The 16,040-nt window shown below is 47.6% G+C and overlaps 8 protein-coding genes across 8 annotated transcripts; 4 read left to right on the top strand and 4 right to left on the bottom strand.

Annotated features, from left to right (window-relative positions):
- Positions 1–596: 596 nt before the first annotated feature.
- On the top strand, positions 597–2,913 carry F9C07_2109815 (uncharacterized protein; the record flags this gene model as incomplete). Its single annotated transcript, XM_041293709.2, has 6 exons — positions 597–692; positions 772–866; positions 1,026–1,105; positions 1,168–1,724; positions 1,796–2,547; positions 2,616–2,913. The coding sequence occupies 6 exons, from the start codon at positions 597–599 to the stop codon at positions 2,911–2,913; spliced, it is 1,878 nt and encodes a 625-aa protein (XP_041148886.2).
- A 100-nt stretch (positions 2,914–3,013) lies between these two features.
- Positions 3,014–3,909, bottom strand: F9C07_2109816 (uncharacterized protein; the record flags this gene model as incomplete). The annotated part of the gene is made up of 4 exons (XM_071509056.1): positions 3,014–3,024; positions 3,053–3,289; positions 3,375–3,479; positions 3,582–3,909. The coding sequence occupies 4 exons, from the start codon at positions 3,907–3,909 to the stop codon at positions 3,014–3,016; spliced, it is 681 nt and encodes a 226-aa protein (XP_071367925.1).
- Positions 3,910–4,616: 707 nt separating this feature from the next.
- Positions 4,617–5,975, bottom strand: F9C07_2075165 (uncharacterized protein; the record flags this gene model as incomplete). Its single annotated transcript, XM_041286761.1, has 1 exon — positions 4,617–5,975. The coding sequence occupies one exon, from the start codon at positions 5,973–5,975 to the stop codon at positions 4,617–4,619; it is 1,359 nt and encodes a 452-aa protein (XP_041148884.1).
- Positions 5,976–6,232: 257 nt separating this feature from the next.
- Positions 6,233–7,784, bottom strand: F9C07_2286506 (putative glyceraldehyde-3-phosphate dehydrogenase). Its single transcript, XM_041293714.2, has 5 exons — positions 7,571–7,784; positions 6,930–7,499; positions 6,745–6,859; positions 6,478–6,685; positions 6,233–6,420 (listed from the first exon to the last, which is right to left on the bottom strand). Exons 1-5 carry the CDS (start codon positions 7,659–7,661, stop codon positions 6,328–6,330), a joined length of 1,077 nt encoding a protein of 358 aa, XP_041148883.1. The 5' UTR covers positions 7,662–7,784; the 3' UTR covers positions 6,233–6,327.
- Positions 7,785–8,290: 506 nt separating this feature from the next.
- Positions 8,291–8,565, top strand: F9C07_11883 (uncharacterized protein; the record flags this gene model as incomplete). Its single annotated transcript, XM_071507722.1, has 2 exons — positions 8,291–8,450; positions 8,513–8,565. The coding sequence occupies 2 exons, from the start codon at positions 8,291–8,293 to the stop codon at positions 8,563–8,565; spliced, it is 213 nt and encodes a 70-aa protein (XP_071367926.1).
- A 1,044-nt stretch (positions 8,566–9,609) lies between these two features.
- On the top strand, positions 9,610–11,194 carry F9C07_11882 (putative pantothenate transporter; the record flags this gene model as incomplete). The annotated part of the gene is made up of 3 exons (XM_041286766.1): positions 9,610–9,813; positions 9,874–9,977; positions 10,036–11,194. The coding sequence occupies 3 exons, from the start codon at positions 9,610–9,612 to the stop codon at positions 11,192–11,194; spliced, it is 1,467 nt and encodes a 488-aa protein (XP_041148882.1).
- Positions 11,195–12,224: 1,030 nt separating this feature from the next.
- On the bottom strand, positions 12,225–13,394 carry F9C07_11881 (uncharacterized protein; the record flags this gene model as incomplete). Its single annotated transcript, XM_071507721.1, has 3 exons — positions 12,225–12,397; positions 12,430–12,470; positions 13,291–13,394. 3 exons carry the CDS (start codon positions 13,392–13,394, stop codon positions 12,225–12,227), a joined length of 318 nt encoding a protein of 105 aa, XP_071367927.1.
- A 194-nt stretch (positions 13,395–13,588) lies between these two features.
- F9C07_11880 (putative amino acid transporter) lies at positions 13,589–15,229 on the top strand (the record flags this gene model as incomplete). The annotated part of the gene is made up of 5 exons (XM_071507720.1): positions 13,589–13,735; positions 13,793–14,054; positions 14,141–14,299; positions 14,367–14,755; positions 14,813–15,229. The coding sequence occupies 5 exons, from the start codon at positions 13,589–13,591 to the stop codon at positions 15,227–15,229; spliced, it is 1,374 nt and encodes a 457-aa protein (XP_071367928.1).
- Between the last annotated feature and the right edge of the window lie 811 nt (positions 15,230–16,040).

Raw genomic sequence — 16,040 nt, forward strand, 5'->3', positions numbered from 1 at the left:
GTACCGGGTCGTAAAGCCGAAATACTCTTCCCTCGCTCTTAGCATATAGTCTCACAACAGCAGTTTGCTTTGAAGCGATGAAATGTCGAACATGTCTGGTCCTCTTATTGCCATCGGTATCCCCGACTCCCAGATTTATCCTAGGAATGCCTTGACCTCTATACCTTACCGCTGTACCAGGACATGTCTTGATCTGAATTTCTTCAGAAGCATGATGGCTTTCGGGAAGGGCATAGGCTTGTCATCTGGGTGTCTGACAGATCGATATCTGTATCTGTGGTAGCAGGTGGGGCAGTGACTGTGTATCCTACTTTCTATATCTTAGTTTTCATGTTCCTTGCCCCAACATTGTAGATTTAGCTCCACATCTTTGAGATTTGAGGTTCAATTGGAGACATTCCTATCTGGATTAGTGCAGTACAAATCTCGCCGCTGAGTAAGCGGAGAGGGTGTTGATTGGTCGGTTACTATGACCAGGCGAAAGAGCAGACGAACGACAGGGACTGGAAATGAAGACTGCCCTCCTCCATTGTTCTGATCATACCTGCGGATCAATCATGTTCCTTGTAATTTGACTATTCCCAATAGTAGTTAAAATGCCGAAAGAGACTGTGTCGCGCAGGACCAAGCGGGGTTCATCAACGCCCAAGAGACAGAGGCGCAGAGCGTGTGATTCATGCTTTAAGAGAAAGGTAATATCCTTCCCTAGCCAGTGTTGGATGGAATGTGCCCCATCGTGTAGATCTCAAACTAATCATACGGCTTCTGCAGATACAATGCGATACGGAATTTCCGCAGTGCAATTGGTGCAAGCACCATAATCTTGCTTGCACATACAACAGACTTCAGACTCGCACGGAAGCAAGGTATGTAAATTATAAGATTACCCAAGGGTAGCTATCTATGCATTCTGCCTCCTCAGATTTCTAAGTCCCTCAGTCGTTTGCTTATCGAGATTGCTGGCCAAGCTGTCGAATCATACCACCCCTTTGACGATTCGCCACTAACCCTGTTCATTTCATTAGGGACAAGCTACACCTGCAGTTCTCTGGGAAATCATCAGAAACAGACTCTAACCTTGGAAGCCCTAATATGAATGATCAAAGTCAGTGCAATACGTATCACAACCCTTTCCAACACACATTGACGTGTCTCGTGTCTACCCAGGTACCTCTACGAATAACATGGGCCCAAACACAGGGTCAAGGCGCCCCCACTCTGCGAGTTTTGGTCTAGACTCTATGGCCTGCTTTAACTGGATGCATCTATTATCCGATAAAGGCCAGAGATGGATTGAATCTCGCACCGGAGAGAAAGTTCGCTTCGAGGGGCTATACGCCCTTGATCTCCCTTGGGCCAACACACGTCGGCTTTATATGGAAACCCTTAATGCCGGCCTCATTCATGAACTTCCAAGCCGATGCTCAGTGGAGGGCTACACCAAACAGTATTTCTCGTCATTTCAAAGCCTCGTCTTTCCCGTGATCAGCAAGCCACTTTTTGAGAAGACCCTAGATCTTGCGTACGGACCCCGTAGCTCTTTTGGCTCTGCTAGTGCTAGGTCATGTGTCTATGCATTTCTGGCTGTGGTGAACCTTTTCGAGATTGGTGAAAACTTCCAGGAGGCTATGGACTGTGGATACTTTGCCTCGGCGGCGCAAACCTTTATGGTCCAGATCACTCAAGAGATGACAGTTGATGGACTCCAAGCGGTGATAATGCTTGTAAGCAGTTATTTGCTTCCCAAGGGGTTCCCGCCCCTTAAACAATTCATGCGGTACTAACAACAAGCAAGATTCTATTCCAGTACTTCCTAGGAGATTTACAGGCAGCAGCAGTATCTGTATCAATCGCCACTCGCCTCCTGTATACACTTGGCGCCAACACAATGTCGGGCGTTGATTCATGTGGTTGCTCACAGCCCTATGACAAGAATATCGAGGAATGTCACTTACGCGATCTATTCTGGGTTTGCTATTCATTCGACAAAGATATCTGTTTGAGAACCGGACAGCCCCCGGCAATCAACGACAGCTATTGCAATCTCACACTCCCACCAGACTACGCGCGTCTGCAGGACTCTAATATTCTACGACATAGTATGTCGATGGACAGCCACACTCTCCCCCTTTTCCCTTGGGATCTTCGACTCTCCAAGATCAAGTCTGAAGCATACGAAGCTCTTTACTCTGCTGGCGCTCAACGCAAATCAGACTCGGAAATCCTCTCAAGTATTCGGACTCTTGACGAAGCACTAGAGCAGTGGAGGGTATCATTACACCCTGACTTCCGGCCAACATTATCGTTCTCTCAGGAAATGCCGGTTTGTGCGAACTTGAACACGCAGGCGGTGATGTTGCGACTTGCGTACTATCATTGCGTTACTATGATCCACCAAGCCAGTGAAAGAGGGAGACTGTCCGACGATTGCAACGAAGGTCGGCTTAGTGGGATAAATACCAGTACCAGCCTGGCCATTAATGCAGGCACGTCAACGCTGTCCTATCTTCAGACAGTATTGCCGGTAGTGGAGGGTGAATGCTTCTGGTAAGACGCAGTACTCCAAATATCCCTATTGAGAAGCTCTTCACTAAGCACAATGTCTTCAAAACCAGGGTTGTCCTCTTCTACGCCATAACCGCCATCTTGACCCTCTTCCGTAATATCCTGCACAACCCTCTCGGCCCTGAAGCTCATCACCACGTGCATATACTGCGCGAAGTTCCAGATCTGATCCGCAGAATTCCCATCCGGAAGCTCACTCTCGGCGAAGTTATCCACCTCAGATTTCTGGATGGGTTCACCACCGAGCTGGCGAGGTTAGGTGCATGTGCCATTTCTCAGGTGCAATTAGAAGCGACGGATATCAGAGGTACGCAAACATTCGCCTCAAGTGAAGAATGGCCTCTATAGTAGTATACGATGTACAAAATCCTAATCGCCCCCTGTTCAAAACAAGAAGTCACAAAATCTCAACAACCTAACACAATAACCAGCTTATTCCCCTCCTATCTCATACAATGACTAACCCCAGCTTCAACCAGCAACTTACAATACTGAAAATGCAACCATACCACAGGAGGCGGAAACAGCGCCTCACTCGTGTGCCTAACACCATTGAAGAAGATATTCTTCAACCGAAACTCAGCCACCCCTTTCTTAGTATCGATATCGACGGTAATTTCGGATATGTTATCCATTTCATGGGGTTTATCAGGATCCTCAGTTGGAGATGATCCACCCCGTATAACGATAGATCTGGGCGTCTTTTCTAGGACGATGAAGTGGTCTGTTACGATTGTTCCTGTTCTGAATATTAGCAAATCCTAGGTCTGGAGATAGAAGCTAGCCTCTGTAACAGAGAAAATACAAACCTTCATCATAAGAGCTACTAAGTAACTGCTCCTTACTCCATAGCATAGATTCATTGGCTCTATCCTTACACAGTAACGTAAGAATCTTCCGTTGGATTGCGTAGCCTATTTACCACATTCATAATTATTAGTCTTGCCTGCTATAATTACCCCGACTCATCGTCTCACGATCGACCACAGACATTGGAAGTAGGAAAGGGAACTCACCATATCCACCCCAAACACCCCCACAGAACATTTCCAAAAGCTTCGAGCCACCATTAAGCGCATCTTTGACCAATCCCGGTTTTATTCTAGATAATGGAACCTCCCGTACGCACGAATCATCCAACGAGGGATGTTTATTCGGATTAAACCTCCGAAAGTACTTGCTCTGAAACAAAGGATCATTGTCAGGACCGAAGGGCTCGAAGTAACAGTGTCGTGACCATAGTTGCCAGCTTGTGGCTCCGGTTAGGCCTGCTATGATGGTGTATTTGCAGAATGCGAAGACTTTTGGTGGTAGGAAGCGGTTGAATTGTCTGAATGTGGACATGATTGGAGATGGGTAGGGGTGAAAGGTTTATTACTTGGAGGTGCAGAGAGTGAAGAGAGAATAGAGCTGAGTATAAATTTTCAAGATGCTGCTGGGTATTTATAATGGGTCTAATGTAGGTACCGGTCATTGATGATATTTATAGTTGTGCCTGCTCTGGCCGCTTATTCAGCGGATTGTGGGATGTGGTTATTTGGGGTAAAGCTTGGATTGGTGATCTCTGAAGATATGTGGGATGCAGACTTTTTCTATAAGACAGAGGCTGTTAGTCTGATGTTATTTATGAAGAGGGTGGGATTACTGATTCATAAAATTGGAATTAATGTACATCTACTTGTAACCTGCAGAGCTCCAATTAGATGGCTACGGTGGGTCTATCAATATCAATGACCCCTAGGATTTAGAAGATTAGAAATATAAACCCAACGAGGGATCAAGCCCGGGAATTTTACATATATAAGACCCGGGTATAATTGATGACATTGATATCCAATGAGCAAATCGGAGATCTCTAGATCATGACAGCGGTACATGCAAGCAACAGAAATAAATGAAACCTCCTAAGAAAGGTGAAATGGTTGTGGGATACATCCTCATGAAATACTGCACCCATGTAAATATTCCATCGCAGTCTTGTTCATACCCTAGTCCCTACTTCACAAAAGCTCCACCAACGGTGCGTTGACCCTGCCGTCCCAATCAAAGACCTAGATGGACCGTCCTATGACCATCAGGCGAATGCCCATGCGTTCGCATTCCGATTTAAGATCGTCGATTAGAAGCATGGCCAGTTCCAATTCCCCCTCCTGCAAGTGGAGCACAATACGTTTGAATTGAGGTATGATAGTGGTGTGCTGTCTAACTAACAACCTCAACTCAGAGATTAGGCCGAGGATAAACGCCTGCACAACGTCGGTGATCTCGAGGGACTTGAGAGACGTCGGCAGCAAGTCAACTAGGCATTGTGGAGCAGCGTCGTGGCTGTCCCTGATATTTACACCTGGGAGTCGCATGAGGTTGGCATGCCTCATGGACAGGTGTTCCAAAACAATGAACTCCCTGAAAGAGCCGAACGGAAGATCATCACGTCCAAGATAGTGTTGTACTTCCATAGTCCTGTGCTTGGCACGGAATCGGCGGTATGAATTGTGAAACTCGATAGAGAGAGCTTTGAGGGTTTTCTTGCGAGGGGCAAGACCCTGGCGGAATTCTCTAGGATCGAAGATATAAGAGGAGGGTGCATCAGATATTACACCAATGTCGACCTTGAAATGCTCGAGCTTGGGGCATGCTGCGATCCAATCGCCCATGCCGCGACAAAAGAAGGCCGGTGACAACACAACTTCAGTGACCGAACTCACGCGGTCTATCAAGCGGGAGATATTCGACGTTCCGACGTCCATTCCACCAGAAGAGTCCCACATATTGACGCCCTCGATCGTACGAACAGCCGGCAGATGAAACCAGCCCAGTGCAAAATGTGGATTATATTTGAACTGGCCTTGGTAATTTATGAGAGTGACCTTTTGTAGCAATGGGAACGGAGTAGCCGTGCTAAACGGCCGTCGGCCCAACAACGCTTTGTCCAAGATACTAGTCAATAACCATTGATTATCCCCATAGCCAAGCGTGATGCTCTTCAGGTTATTCAAGCGACTGAGGAGTACACCAAGCCAGGCATCTTCGCATAATTGTCGTAGCCGCATATTCCACGAAGCTTTCTCGCGTTCCGATTCACATATATCATCAACGATATGTTCAATTGTCGAATTCCACCGCGGGCTACAAGCCTTAGTCAGGGACGGATAATCCGGATGAAAACCCCGTGCGAAGCCAAAATTGGCATCATGGACGAGATGTGCTAGGTCAGGACGATGCCACAAATACTGGATGAGTTCAACTTCTCTGGTCCCGATGGAGGAAATGTGAATGGATGAATAGACCGTAGTGGGGTCAAACAGCCACTGAAGCCTGCGAGAGCATTTGCTCAAGGCTAGTTTCGAGAACACATCATCGTTGATGTATTCTCCAACTAATAATATCAGCTCATTCGGCAGTATATCCATTTTGGGGAGTCGGTGTTGTTTGGTGTTCCGGCAGGGCCAATCGAAGGAGTGGTGATCTGTTAGGAGGCAGCAGTCTCGATCTATTTGATTGCAGGCAATGAAAGAAGAATTCGCTCATCATGACATACTACTACTCCTTACAATGGCACTGCCTTCACGAATATCAGATCTAATCTAGTTTCTAGGCGATATGAAATGGCAATATGAAATGAACCCGCGGGTCAAGTCTATGGCAGTGCAACCAGTGCTCATACCATCTTCAAAATAAAAACAATCGATTATATATCTATAAACAGGAAATTAAAGGTCATATCAAACATCACATTATCTGTCCCACCAAAATATCCAACGTTTATTGTTCCTGCAAGGCCACATGTGCAGTCAAATCCAAGAGTCGGTTCGAATATCCCCATTCGTTATCATACCACGCCATGATCTTGAAGAACTACATCTGCTGTCAGCTTACACCCTTAAATGAGTAGGAATAATAGCTAAGACGAACCTGAGGATTCAACTCTGTACAAGCAGGGGCGTCCACAACGGCACTGTTTGGGTTTCCCTTATAGTCGCTACTGACAAGCTCCTCGTCACTGACATAGAGGACTCCCGCAAGACTAGACTTGGCTGCGCGGCGGAAGGCGGCCATTATCTCAGCCAATGATGTGGGCTGTTCTGTGGTTACGGTCAAGTCAATCATGGAGACGTTGGGACTATCATTGGTCGGGTTAGCTTTTACCCCTAGACGGGAGTAATGAAGATGATGGCTTACGCTGGTACACGGATCGACACTCCAGTTACCTTGCCTGTCAGTTCGGGCAGGACAGTAGCAATGGCCTTTGCGGCACCGGTAGTAGTGGGGATGATGTTATCGAAGACACTGCGGCCTGTTGAGTATTAGCATCGATCCCTTGTCTTCACAAGCCTGTTTTAAGCAGATAGAAGTAGTAAACCTACCCAGGCGACGGTTCTTCTTGCTATACCCATCCAGAACCTGCTGAGATTGGGTCGCCGCATGAACCGTAGTCAGGAGTCCCTGCACGATTCCGAATTGCTGGTGTAGCACCTTCAACACCGGGGTAACGCAGTTTGTGGTACAACTCGCACAAGAAACCACTCGTCGGTCTTCATCGGCCCTGTAGTTATCTGAGTTGACCCCATATACATATGTTGGGGAGTCGGAGCTGGGGGCGGAAATGACGACCCGCTTGGCGTGGCCGTAGGTAACGTGCTGCAGGGCTAGATCACGTTTTGTGAACTTTCCGGTGCATTCGACAACATAGTCAACACCGACAGCACTCCAGTTGAGTTTTTGGAGGTCACGTTCGGAGGTGAGGACGATCTGGCGACCGTTGATGGTGATTAGGGTGTCTGAGAGGGCATGGATAGAGATGTCGTCTGATAGTTTGCCCATGCAGGAGTCATAGCGGATGAGGTAGATGAGGTCTTGCACGGTATTACATGTGTGATTGATGGCGACAATTTGGAGGTCTGTTCTGTTAAGGGAGGCACGTAAGACGTTCCGACCTAGTGGTGCAAGGGGTTGTGGTTAATGGTTGAATGTTGCATGGGCATAGTCCCGGATAGATATGACCAACCTATACGGCCGAACCCGTTGATGCCGACCTTACAAACAGAAGGCTGGGTAGAGGCCACACTGTGAGGGAAGTCACTGATTGAGGGAGCCATGGTGTTATCTGAGAAGGAAGTACTACAATAAAGTAGATGAAGTTCGATGAACCAGATTGAATCTGAAGACAATGTATATTGCAACCAATCTAAACAGACGAGGCTTGACAGTCAATAAGTACAATTTCCGGAGTCCAACATGTCTCACTACCAACTCTCCCTATTCTATATATACATCAAATCATTACGCAAGAACCATGAAGTAGCATCATCCGTATACTTCTCCGTGAGGGCACTGACCAGTAAGAATGCCGGGAATTCCCGTACTCAGCAATGGCAGGTCCACTTCTTGGGTCAATGTCCCGATGACCGGATATTTAATCGGCTTTCACTTAATAGCAAATCAGAACCGCGAATTAACGGCGCGCTGCGGCTACTGCCAGTGGACAACCGGTGTGCCTTGCCGAGAGATATGCCGGGTCGACGATTCATCTTCAGTTTTAACGAGGTCCGCCGTGTCCTTGCAACCCCATACCACCAATAACCGAGCGTCAACGTGTGCTAAACTACCCCAGCACGATGTTTCCGTCGAAACATACCGAGTCAAATTAACATGCATATTGTCATATCCCCAGTGTCCCATAGGATAGGTTGGTGTTCAGGGTCTCTCCGCCTAGCCGGACGATTTCATGTCCGACGGAAATCGGAGCGGGAATGTCTTGTCCGATTACCGGCAATATCTCCAGGACAAGTCTGGGGCAGGCTCCACTCTGGGCCTGGTTCTCGATCTTTCATGTCGTAAGGGTATATCTACTCGGCATTGGGAAGCCATGGTAATTCTTTTGAGCCGTGGGTAGTTAAGATGGTTGATTTGCTTTATTTCGCAATCTACTCCGTATCTTACACACCAGAACACCATATCCGGAGCGGCGGGATACGGAGCTACGTTGTTCATTATGGTTAATCATGTCAGCATAGCTCTGTCAATAGGTAGATACTTGTTGAGACCGTCCAGAAATGCAGAAGAAGTCCTGTAATAGGGCACATGGCTCGCTGCGAGGTATTTATTGACAAACAAAAGAACCACACGGGAACTTACAGACGCTGATGATATCGCCAGAAAGATACCCTACCCTAGTCATTAATATTCGTCCGAAGCAGGGATCACCATGAGAGCGATAGACAATCCATACCAAAAGAAGCACATAGCAATCAATGACCAGCGCACGGGCGTCTGATGGGTAAATATGCCAAGAAGCTGAAAACGCACTCCAAAGCTACTGTACCACACAGTGCCGTGGATTGTGATCAATTTGTCCATCGCAGACACGGCGGTCTGGTTCAAGTCCAACAACTTCTCATGAACTCTGGTACAACATTCTACCTACGATATAAAGCCGGCGGCTATTCTCATTGAAACGGGGTTCATGACCTCCGCCAAGCGAGACTACAACAAAGAAAGCGGCGGCACATCAACGCCACAAACCACACCGACAATAATCAAGACCCTGCTAAGCTCTTCATTCCATGGCTAAGACCTGGAAGTTCTGTTTAGCCTATTTGTTCTACCGCTAGTTCCCCTACAGCACAGTCTGGATCAAACAACCCCGGATTTTGTGACCCCGTTGAATGTGTTGTAAAATGCGGGGCAGAAGTCTGGGGATCGCTGATCGCGTTCATTCTAAACACGTCTATTCGTTGATGGACGATGCTCAATCACGATGTGGAGCTGGTTTAGTTCTCTTGGCCACGAGTGACCTGGATCCCACTAAACCTTTTTTTTGCTATGCTTGACTCGTGGTCTGGGCTCGTCTCGAGCTGGGCAGCTTTCTTCCTATCCGTGATGAGTATAAATATGGCATACATGGTCCTGTGGCCCCGTAATTCTGGACTATTATGCGATCGATGTACATATAGATCTTCCTAGTCTTTGAGACTACACCAATTCATATTGATCTTTGTATCGGTCCTGAAGTTCACAGCCACGGCTTCCCTTTCCAAATCAGATATGAAGTCCCACAGCCCTCCTGAAGGCGGAAAAGCACAAAGTACCTATATTGAGGATGTGCACTCTCTCAAGCACGCCGACGAGAAGGCACAGGGAGATTACGCCGGTGCCACGGCCAAGACAGATCCCAGGGAGATTCGTCTTGTTCGAAAATTGGACATGCGAATCATGCCCATTTTGTGGGCGATGTATTTCATGAATTTTGTGAGCATCATCTGGGCCCATGCACTCCTCCTTTATGCCACTAACACGAATGAACTTCAGATTGACCGCAATGCTGTTCCGAATGCGCGCCTGAATAACCTCGAGAAGGATCTTGGTCTTGTCGGGACCCAGTATAACACTTGTATTTCGATTTTATTTGTGGGGTACGTGAAGTTATGGTCCGTCGTATAATGATGGTTACTGACTAAATCCGACGAACAGGTACCTGTTGATGCAAATTCCCTCCAACATGCTCATGTCCTCCAAGAAGGTCCGACCGTCCCTGTACATGAGTGTTTGCATGGGTAGCTGGGCAGTTGTCTCGGCTTGTACGGCTTTGACGAAGAACTATGTCGGGCTGGTGATGGTCAGGTTCTTCCTGGGTATCACCGAAGCCCCTTTCTACCCCGGTGCTCTCTTCCTCTTATCCGTCTTCTACACCCGCAAAGAAATCGCTCTCCGGATCTCGATTTTATATTCGGGCAATATCATCGCAACAGGAGTGGCAGGTCTCGTCGCGGCAGCAACCTTCTCCACCTTGGACAAGACACACGGTCTAGCAGGTTGGCAATGGCTCTTCATAATCGAAGGCGCAGTCACATTCGGAATCGCCATACTCGGCCTCTTCATGCTCCCCGATCACCCACTCACCACGCGATGGCTCACTCCCGAAGAACGCCAACTAGCCCATGACCGCATACTCAAGGATACAGTCAACAGCGAAGAATCCAAGGGCCCCATTGCCGGCCTGAAGCAAGCCTTCCGCGACCCACGGCTGTTCCTGCTAGCCTTCATGCAAAACATGCACCTGAGTTCCTGCAGCTTCAACAACTTCTTCCCGACCGTAGTGGGAAGTCTCGGCTACAACAGTACAATCACACTCGTTCTCACATGTCCGCCATATATCGCTACATGTCTCGCCAGTATCGTGATAGGCATCACCTCCGGTCGGTATAACGAGCGCACCTGGCACATCACCGGCTGCATCGGCGCTGCAGCCATCGGGTTCATTATATCCTGCGCGACGTTGAACACAGCTGCCAGATATATCTCGTGCTTCTTGTTCGCGAGTGGTGCGTATGCGGCGAATTCGGTCATTCTGGGTTGGGTCTCGGCGACGTTGGGACAGACGCCGGAAAAGAAAGCGGCGTCCCTCTCTTTCGTTAATGTTGTTGCGAATGCGTCGTATATTTACACCGCGTATCTCTATCCAAAAAGCGACGGGCCTCGCTATCTGACTGCCATGGCGTCAAATGCGGCCTTCAGTGTTGCTGTTATAGTTAGTGCGTGGGTCTTGAGGTTCTGGTTGCAGAACACGAATAGGAAGATAAGGCAAGGTATTCTTCCAGGTGCCGATGAGGGCCTGCTGTATGCCTACTGAGGATAGTGTACGGAGAGTAGAAGATTGCTTGATCTTTTTCGGGTTTAATGTTGATCTGGTACTTTATATATTGTTAGCAAATTGACAATGGTTAAAATAAAGTGATGGAAGGTCAAGTCGCATGTGTAGAACGGCCTTATATATTTTGTCAGTCCCACTTGACCGACCAAAACATCATTTGGCACTTAGTATTGCCTTGCACCCCTCTAACCCAAAAGATTATATCACTCCTACATTTTATGTAGGCTCTACAGGAAACAAATAGACGTTGGACTTTCTACTAGGTTTGTCCGTGACTCTACAATGACTTGTAGATCTCGATCCTGTTTTGATCACCATAATTATAAATTATAAATCCAAGCAGTTTTCCGCGTGAGACCTAATGGCCACAAAATCATAAGGATTGAGAAGGATATGATGGAATTACTCTATATATGTATTATTTTCTCGTTTCGAAAAAAGAAAAAGAGAGAGAGAGAGCAGCTTAGGTGATCATAAGTATAGTTCCGGTAAAGATATTAAGTCTCTGCATAGTAAAGGGTATCGGGAAGACTAGGAGAAATCTACCATTTCCCGTGGTAAAACTCAATACCCGCCTTCACTGCATTCCCAATATTTTACACCTACATCTCACGCTAAATATGAAGATGCATAATTCCTGTAAGAGGCAATCCCTATGAGAATAGAAATATCATCAATTGGAATATCTCCATACTAATTCATAACCAGTCCACCGTTCCAAAATGCAACGTGCGAATGAGTCAGAGAGCGTTGGTTGGTTGATTCGATGCATTTTGTGAGATCGACGAGCAACTACACCAAAATAAAACGTAGGCGCATGCCAGTCGGCACTGTGCCTTCCGAGTATTATGGCTCCGAGGAGATCCAATATACCTTCTCGGAGGTGCCTTTCCGACCGCATGAAAGGCTCTTTCAGCTTGAGGGAAACACTACCCCCCAGTTGTCCTATTTTCAAGAGACAATAGGGAAGCACGTCCAACAGCAAGAGAAAAGGCATGCTTGCAGGGGGTCATTTAATCTTATCCTCACCAGCAATGCCAGTGATGCAGGGGGAATCTTTCTGAGTCCACGTCACGGTCTCAACAATTTTCTCGTCAACAAGCTGATCAGTGATGGCACCAACATAGGTGAGGACGGCATTAGGATTCTGGACCTGCTTTCTAGCTTTTGGGGAAGAATCCCCTTTAGGAAACCAGCAGCAGAGGAGATATTACTAGCCGTGGAGATCTCGAAGATCTTGCTATTCTTGATGATACTTACAGGGATAAGTGCTCGGAGGGCCAGCGAAGGAATTGCCACCTTCTAGCTCAGCTCACCCAGTAGGATTGATCCGGCTATGCAGCGAACATCTAGGATTCTTCGACCTTTCCTTCCGAGAACCCAGTTAAACTTCCCGGGCTGCAGCAGATATTCAGGGTGCATATTTCCTTTTCTTCCGTCAACATGCTTTTCTCGTACCGACGGGATGAGAGCATAGACATATCCTCAGAGCTGATGAGGCGTTGTAGCCCAAAGTAGTAAGTTTAACGGCCCGCAGACGTTTGTTTCTAGAAAAATCACGCAGGGTGTGGCGAGGATTGATGTGACGGTTCTCATTATCTCGGATGTTCTCATTTGCTTAACCTGTTTCATATTAGCGAGCTGACGTTCTCATACTAAGCTCCACATAGTCTCCTCAAGTGAACGAACGACTTTCACTAGTCTATCCAGGCCACAAGTGGTAGGCACACTGTGCCCTCGGTGATACTAGTTCCTGCATACTAGACAGGGTATGTTTAATTAATATGGACTTAGCTTCAAAGACGTTCCATGCCTGAGATCCCAGGAACGACCAAGATGCGCAGGGGAAATTAAAACTTAAGAATTACACCATACTATTGACTGTGTCGCTGATAATACCGTGGAATGCTTGTAGAAATATCATGAATCATCGAATGTTGTGGTGTTGTGGTTGTATGAAGCCCAACAAAGACCCTCGGATAAGTACTATCGGGTTCGGCTTCCGAGCTATCTTAGACAAACACCCAAACGGGAGAACAGAAGGCTGAACACTAAGATCCTACCTAGTAACTCACCGGCTCTGGAAGAGGGAGATGTACCCGTAGGAAGGCCCACGGGTCGGGTTCGGATAGGACGAAAAGACGCCCCACAGTCTCCCCGCAAACACGACGGCCCCCATATCGCGGGGTTTGGGGTTTCACGATGATACGAATTAGAAAGGATACTTGACCAATGCCTAATCCACCCAACGAGATTCGAAGATGACGTGCCCACACCCCCATACCTTTCTCCAGATTCTGGGTATAAGAAGGCTTAGCATTCAGCTTTGCCTGGCAAAATGTGAACGACCATTTCTCCACTCACACCTTCAATATGGATCGTCTGTCTGAACGAAGTATACCCAATGTCACCATTGACGACATGCAGGATCATTCTCCGAAGAAGGAAGAAGTTTGGGAGGAGGTAACACATGATGCTGTCTTTGGAGAAATATCTGAGGAGGGCCCCAATTATCGTAATGTATGCATTGGCACGATTCACAGGTGTACACACTCGTCGAAACTGATCAGTGGCTAGGTGGGCTTTTTTGGCACCGTGATTCTCATGATGAAGACCCAGATCGGATTGGGTGTTCTGTCTATACCGACGGCTTTTGATACCCTAGGCATGGTCCCTGGTGTACTTGTTCTATGTGCCGTTGCTGCTATCACCACATGGTCTGCCTACGTTGTTGGCACGTTTAAGCTTCGCCACCGTGAGATATATGGAATCGATGATGCAGGAGCTTTAATACTTGGTCCAATCGGGCGTGTTATTCTTGCAACTGCATTCTGTCTCTGTAGGTGTCTTAATTATGGATGAATGGTTGTACCCTGCTGACTTGTATTTTATATTACATCTTCAATGCCGGCTCTGGTATTCTAGGGATCTCCATCGGGCTCAATGCAGTCTCAACCCACGCCCTCTGTACGGCTGTGTTTGTGATTATTGCTGCCATTCCAGGATTCCTGTTCAGTAGTATTCGGACTCTGGGCAAGATTACCTGGCTTGCCTGGGTCGGATTGCCATGCATTCTTACTGCAAGTATGTTCTTCTCTGCATATCCATTGTCAACCGAAACACCGCCAGAGAGAAATCTAACATTTTCTAGTTCTCATTGTTACCATCGCCGTTGGTATTCAAGATCGCCCTGCGGCTGCACCGCCAGGCGAATGGGTTTCCGACTTCAAAGTCGTCGGCAATCCCGGTTTTACTAAGGGAATCACCGCCGTATCTGCCATCGTCTTTGCGTTTTCCGGCACACCGGGCTTCTTTTCGATTGTCTCCGAGATGCGCGAACCTAGCCAGTTTACGAAAGCCGTGATGGCCTGTCAGGCTGGTGTAACTATTATCTATCTTGTCATTGGCGTCGTGGTCTACTACTACTGTGGATCTTACGTCTCGTCACCAGCCCTTGGCTCTGCCGGTGGGACTGTGAAGAAAATCTCCTACGGCTTCGCATTGCCCGGTTTGATTGTTACGTTAACAATTGTATCTCATGTAAGGCATCACCAACCAACGTTCTGGGCTACACTAACATAAGATACCCACCTAAAGATACCCGCCAAATACATCTTCCTTCACCTCCTCCGAGGCTCCAAACACCTAACTAGCAACTCGCCAACTCACTGGATCTGTTGGCTCAGCTGCACTTTGAGTATTGCCGTCATTGCATACATCATTGCCAGTGTGATCCCTGTCTTCGACTCGCTGGTCTCCCTGATCGGTGCGCTACTGGGTCCACTCATGTGTTTTCAGACGATGGGTGGCATGTGGCTCTACGATAACTGGGGAACTGCAACCAGGACCAAGAAGTGGTATTTCATGGCCGGCTTCAGTATGTTTGTGATTGTGTCCGGAACCTTTCTGATGGTTGCCGGGACGTACGGGTCGGTGGTTGGGATTATTGATACATACAACTCGAGTGGGGGTTCGGCTGCTTTCTCCTGTGCGGATAACTCCAACTCTGTGTGAAATTTAGGGTTCAATGTTGGTATGAATGTAGAGTATATAGGTTGATAGACGGGAATATAGGCTATGATTTATGTTAGGAACGTGGTCACGTTTCGAGGAAAGAATCGGCCCACTACAGAGAATCGAGTCGTAAGATAGAATGCCAACTTGCTCTAGATGTTAATGTAATTCAGCAATGCAATTTACCTAGAAAAGAATATAAAACCCTCATGGCCGACCGGCAGATAAAGTTCAGAGTGGACCGAATCTCGGGACATCGGGTCAACCTCGACCCCATAGTGTGGGGATGAAATGGCCACCCTTCGGCTTTTTTGCGCCCATCCCCCAGAAATTATCCCTCCATACTTCTCCACGGGACAGTGTCGCATGCATTATGGTCGCCGAGAGTAAACCCGAGTCTCGCAAGGCCAGGCGGACTGCAAATGCGTAAAAAGCGACCCTTACATCCTCGCATTATAGCCTAAGCTGACCGCTAGGGCAACACAGTTGTGTTTCGTGCCGACAGAGCAAAATTAAGTGCTCGGGAACGGATCCGTGCAATAACTGCCAGCGTCGTAAAGTGCGATGTGTGTTTACGGAACCTCCAAACAAGGTCGTTGTGACGGAGAGGTAAGTCTCTGGCTTATTCAAGGTGAACTGCCCTGCTAATCCTTGCAGTTATTTGCAGCAGCTGCGGCGGGAGGCGGAGAAGTCTCATTCTCAGGGTATGAAGCGGTCTTCCGAGACTGCGTTTACCCCGGATGTCGAACCCGAAGGTATAGGATCATGGAATTATGGTTTATTGAACGCCACTGAATTGATTCAGACGCTG

Source organism: Aspergillus flavus, chromosome 6 (assembly GCF_009017415.1).
Source record: "Aspergillus flavus chromosome 6, complete sequence".
In the NCBI taxonomy this organism is placed as follows: Eukaryota; Fungi; Ascomycota; class Eurotiomycetes; order Eurotiales; family Aspergillaceae; genus Aspergillus; species Aspergillus flavus.

Bases quoted from the DNA above. Each gene is read 5' to 3' on its own strand.
- F9C07_2286506 (XM_041293714.2), bottom strand. From the start codon at position 7,661: ATGGCTCCCTCAATCAGTGACTTCCCTCACAGTGTGGCCTCTACCCAG. The intron at 6,860-6,929 runs GTAGGTTTACTA...AATACTCAACAG, and splicing joins CAAGAAGAACCGTCGCCTGG to GCCGCAGTGTCTTCGATAAC. The intron at 6,686-6,744 runs GTAAGCCATCAT...GACCAATGATAG, and splicing joins GTGTCGATCCGTGTACCAGC to TCCCAACGTCTCCATGATTG.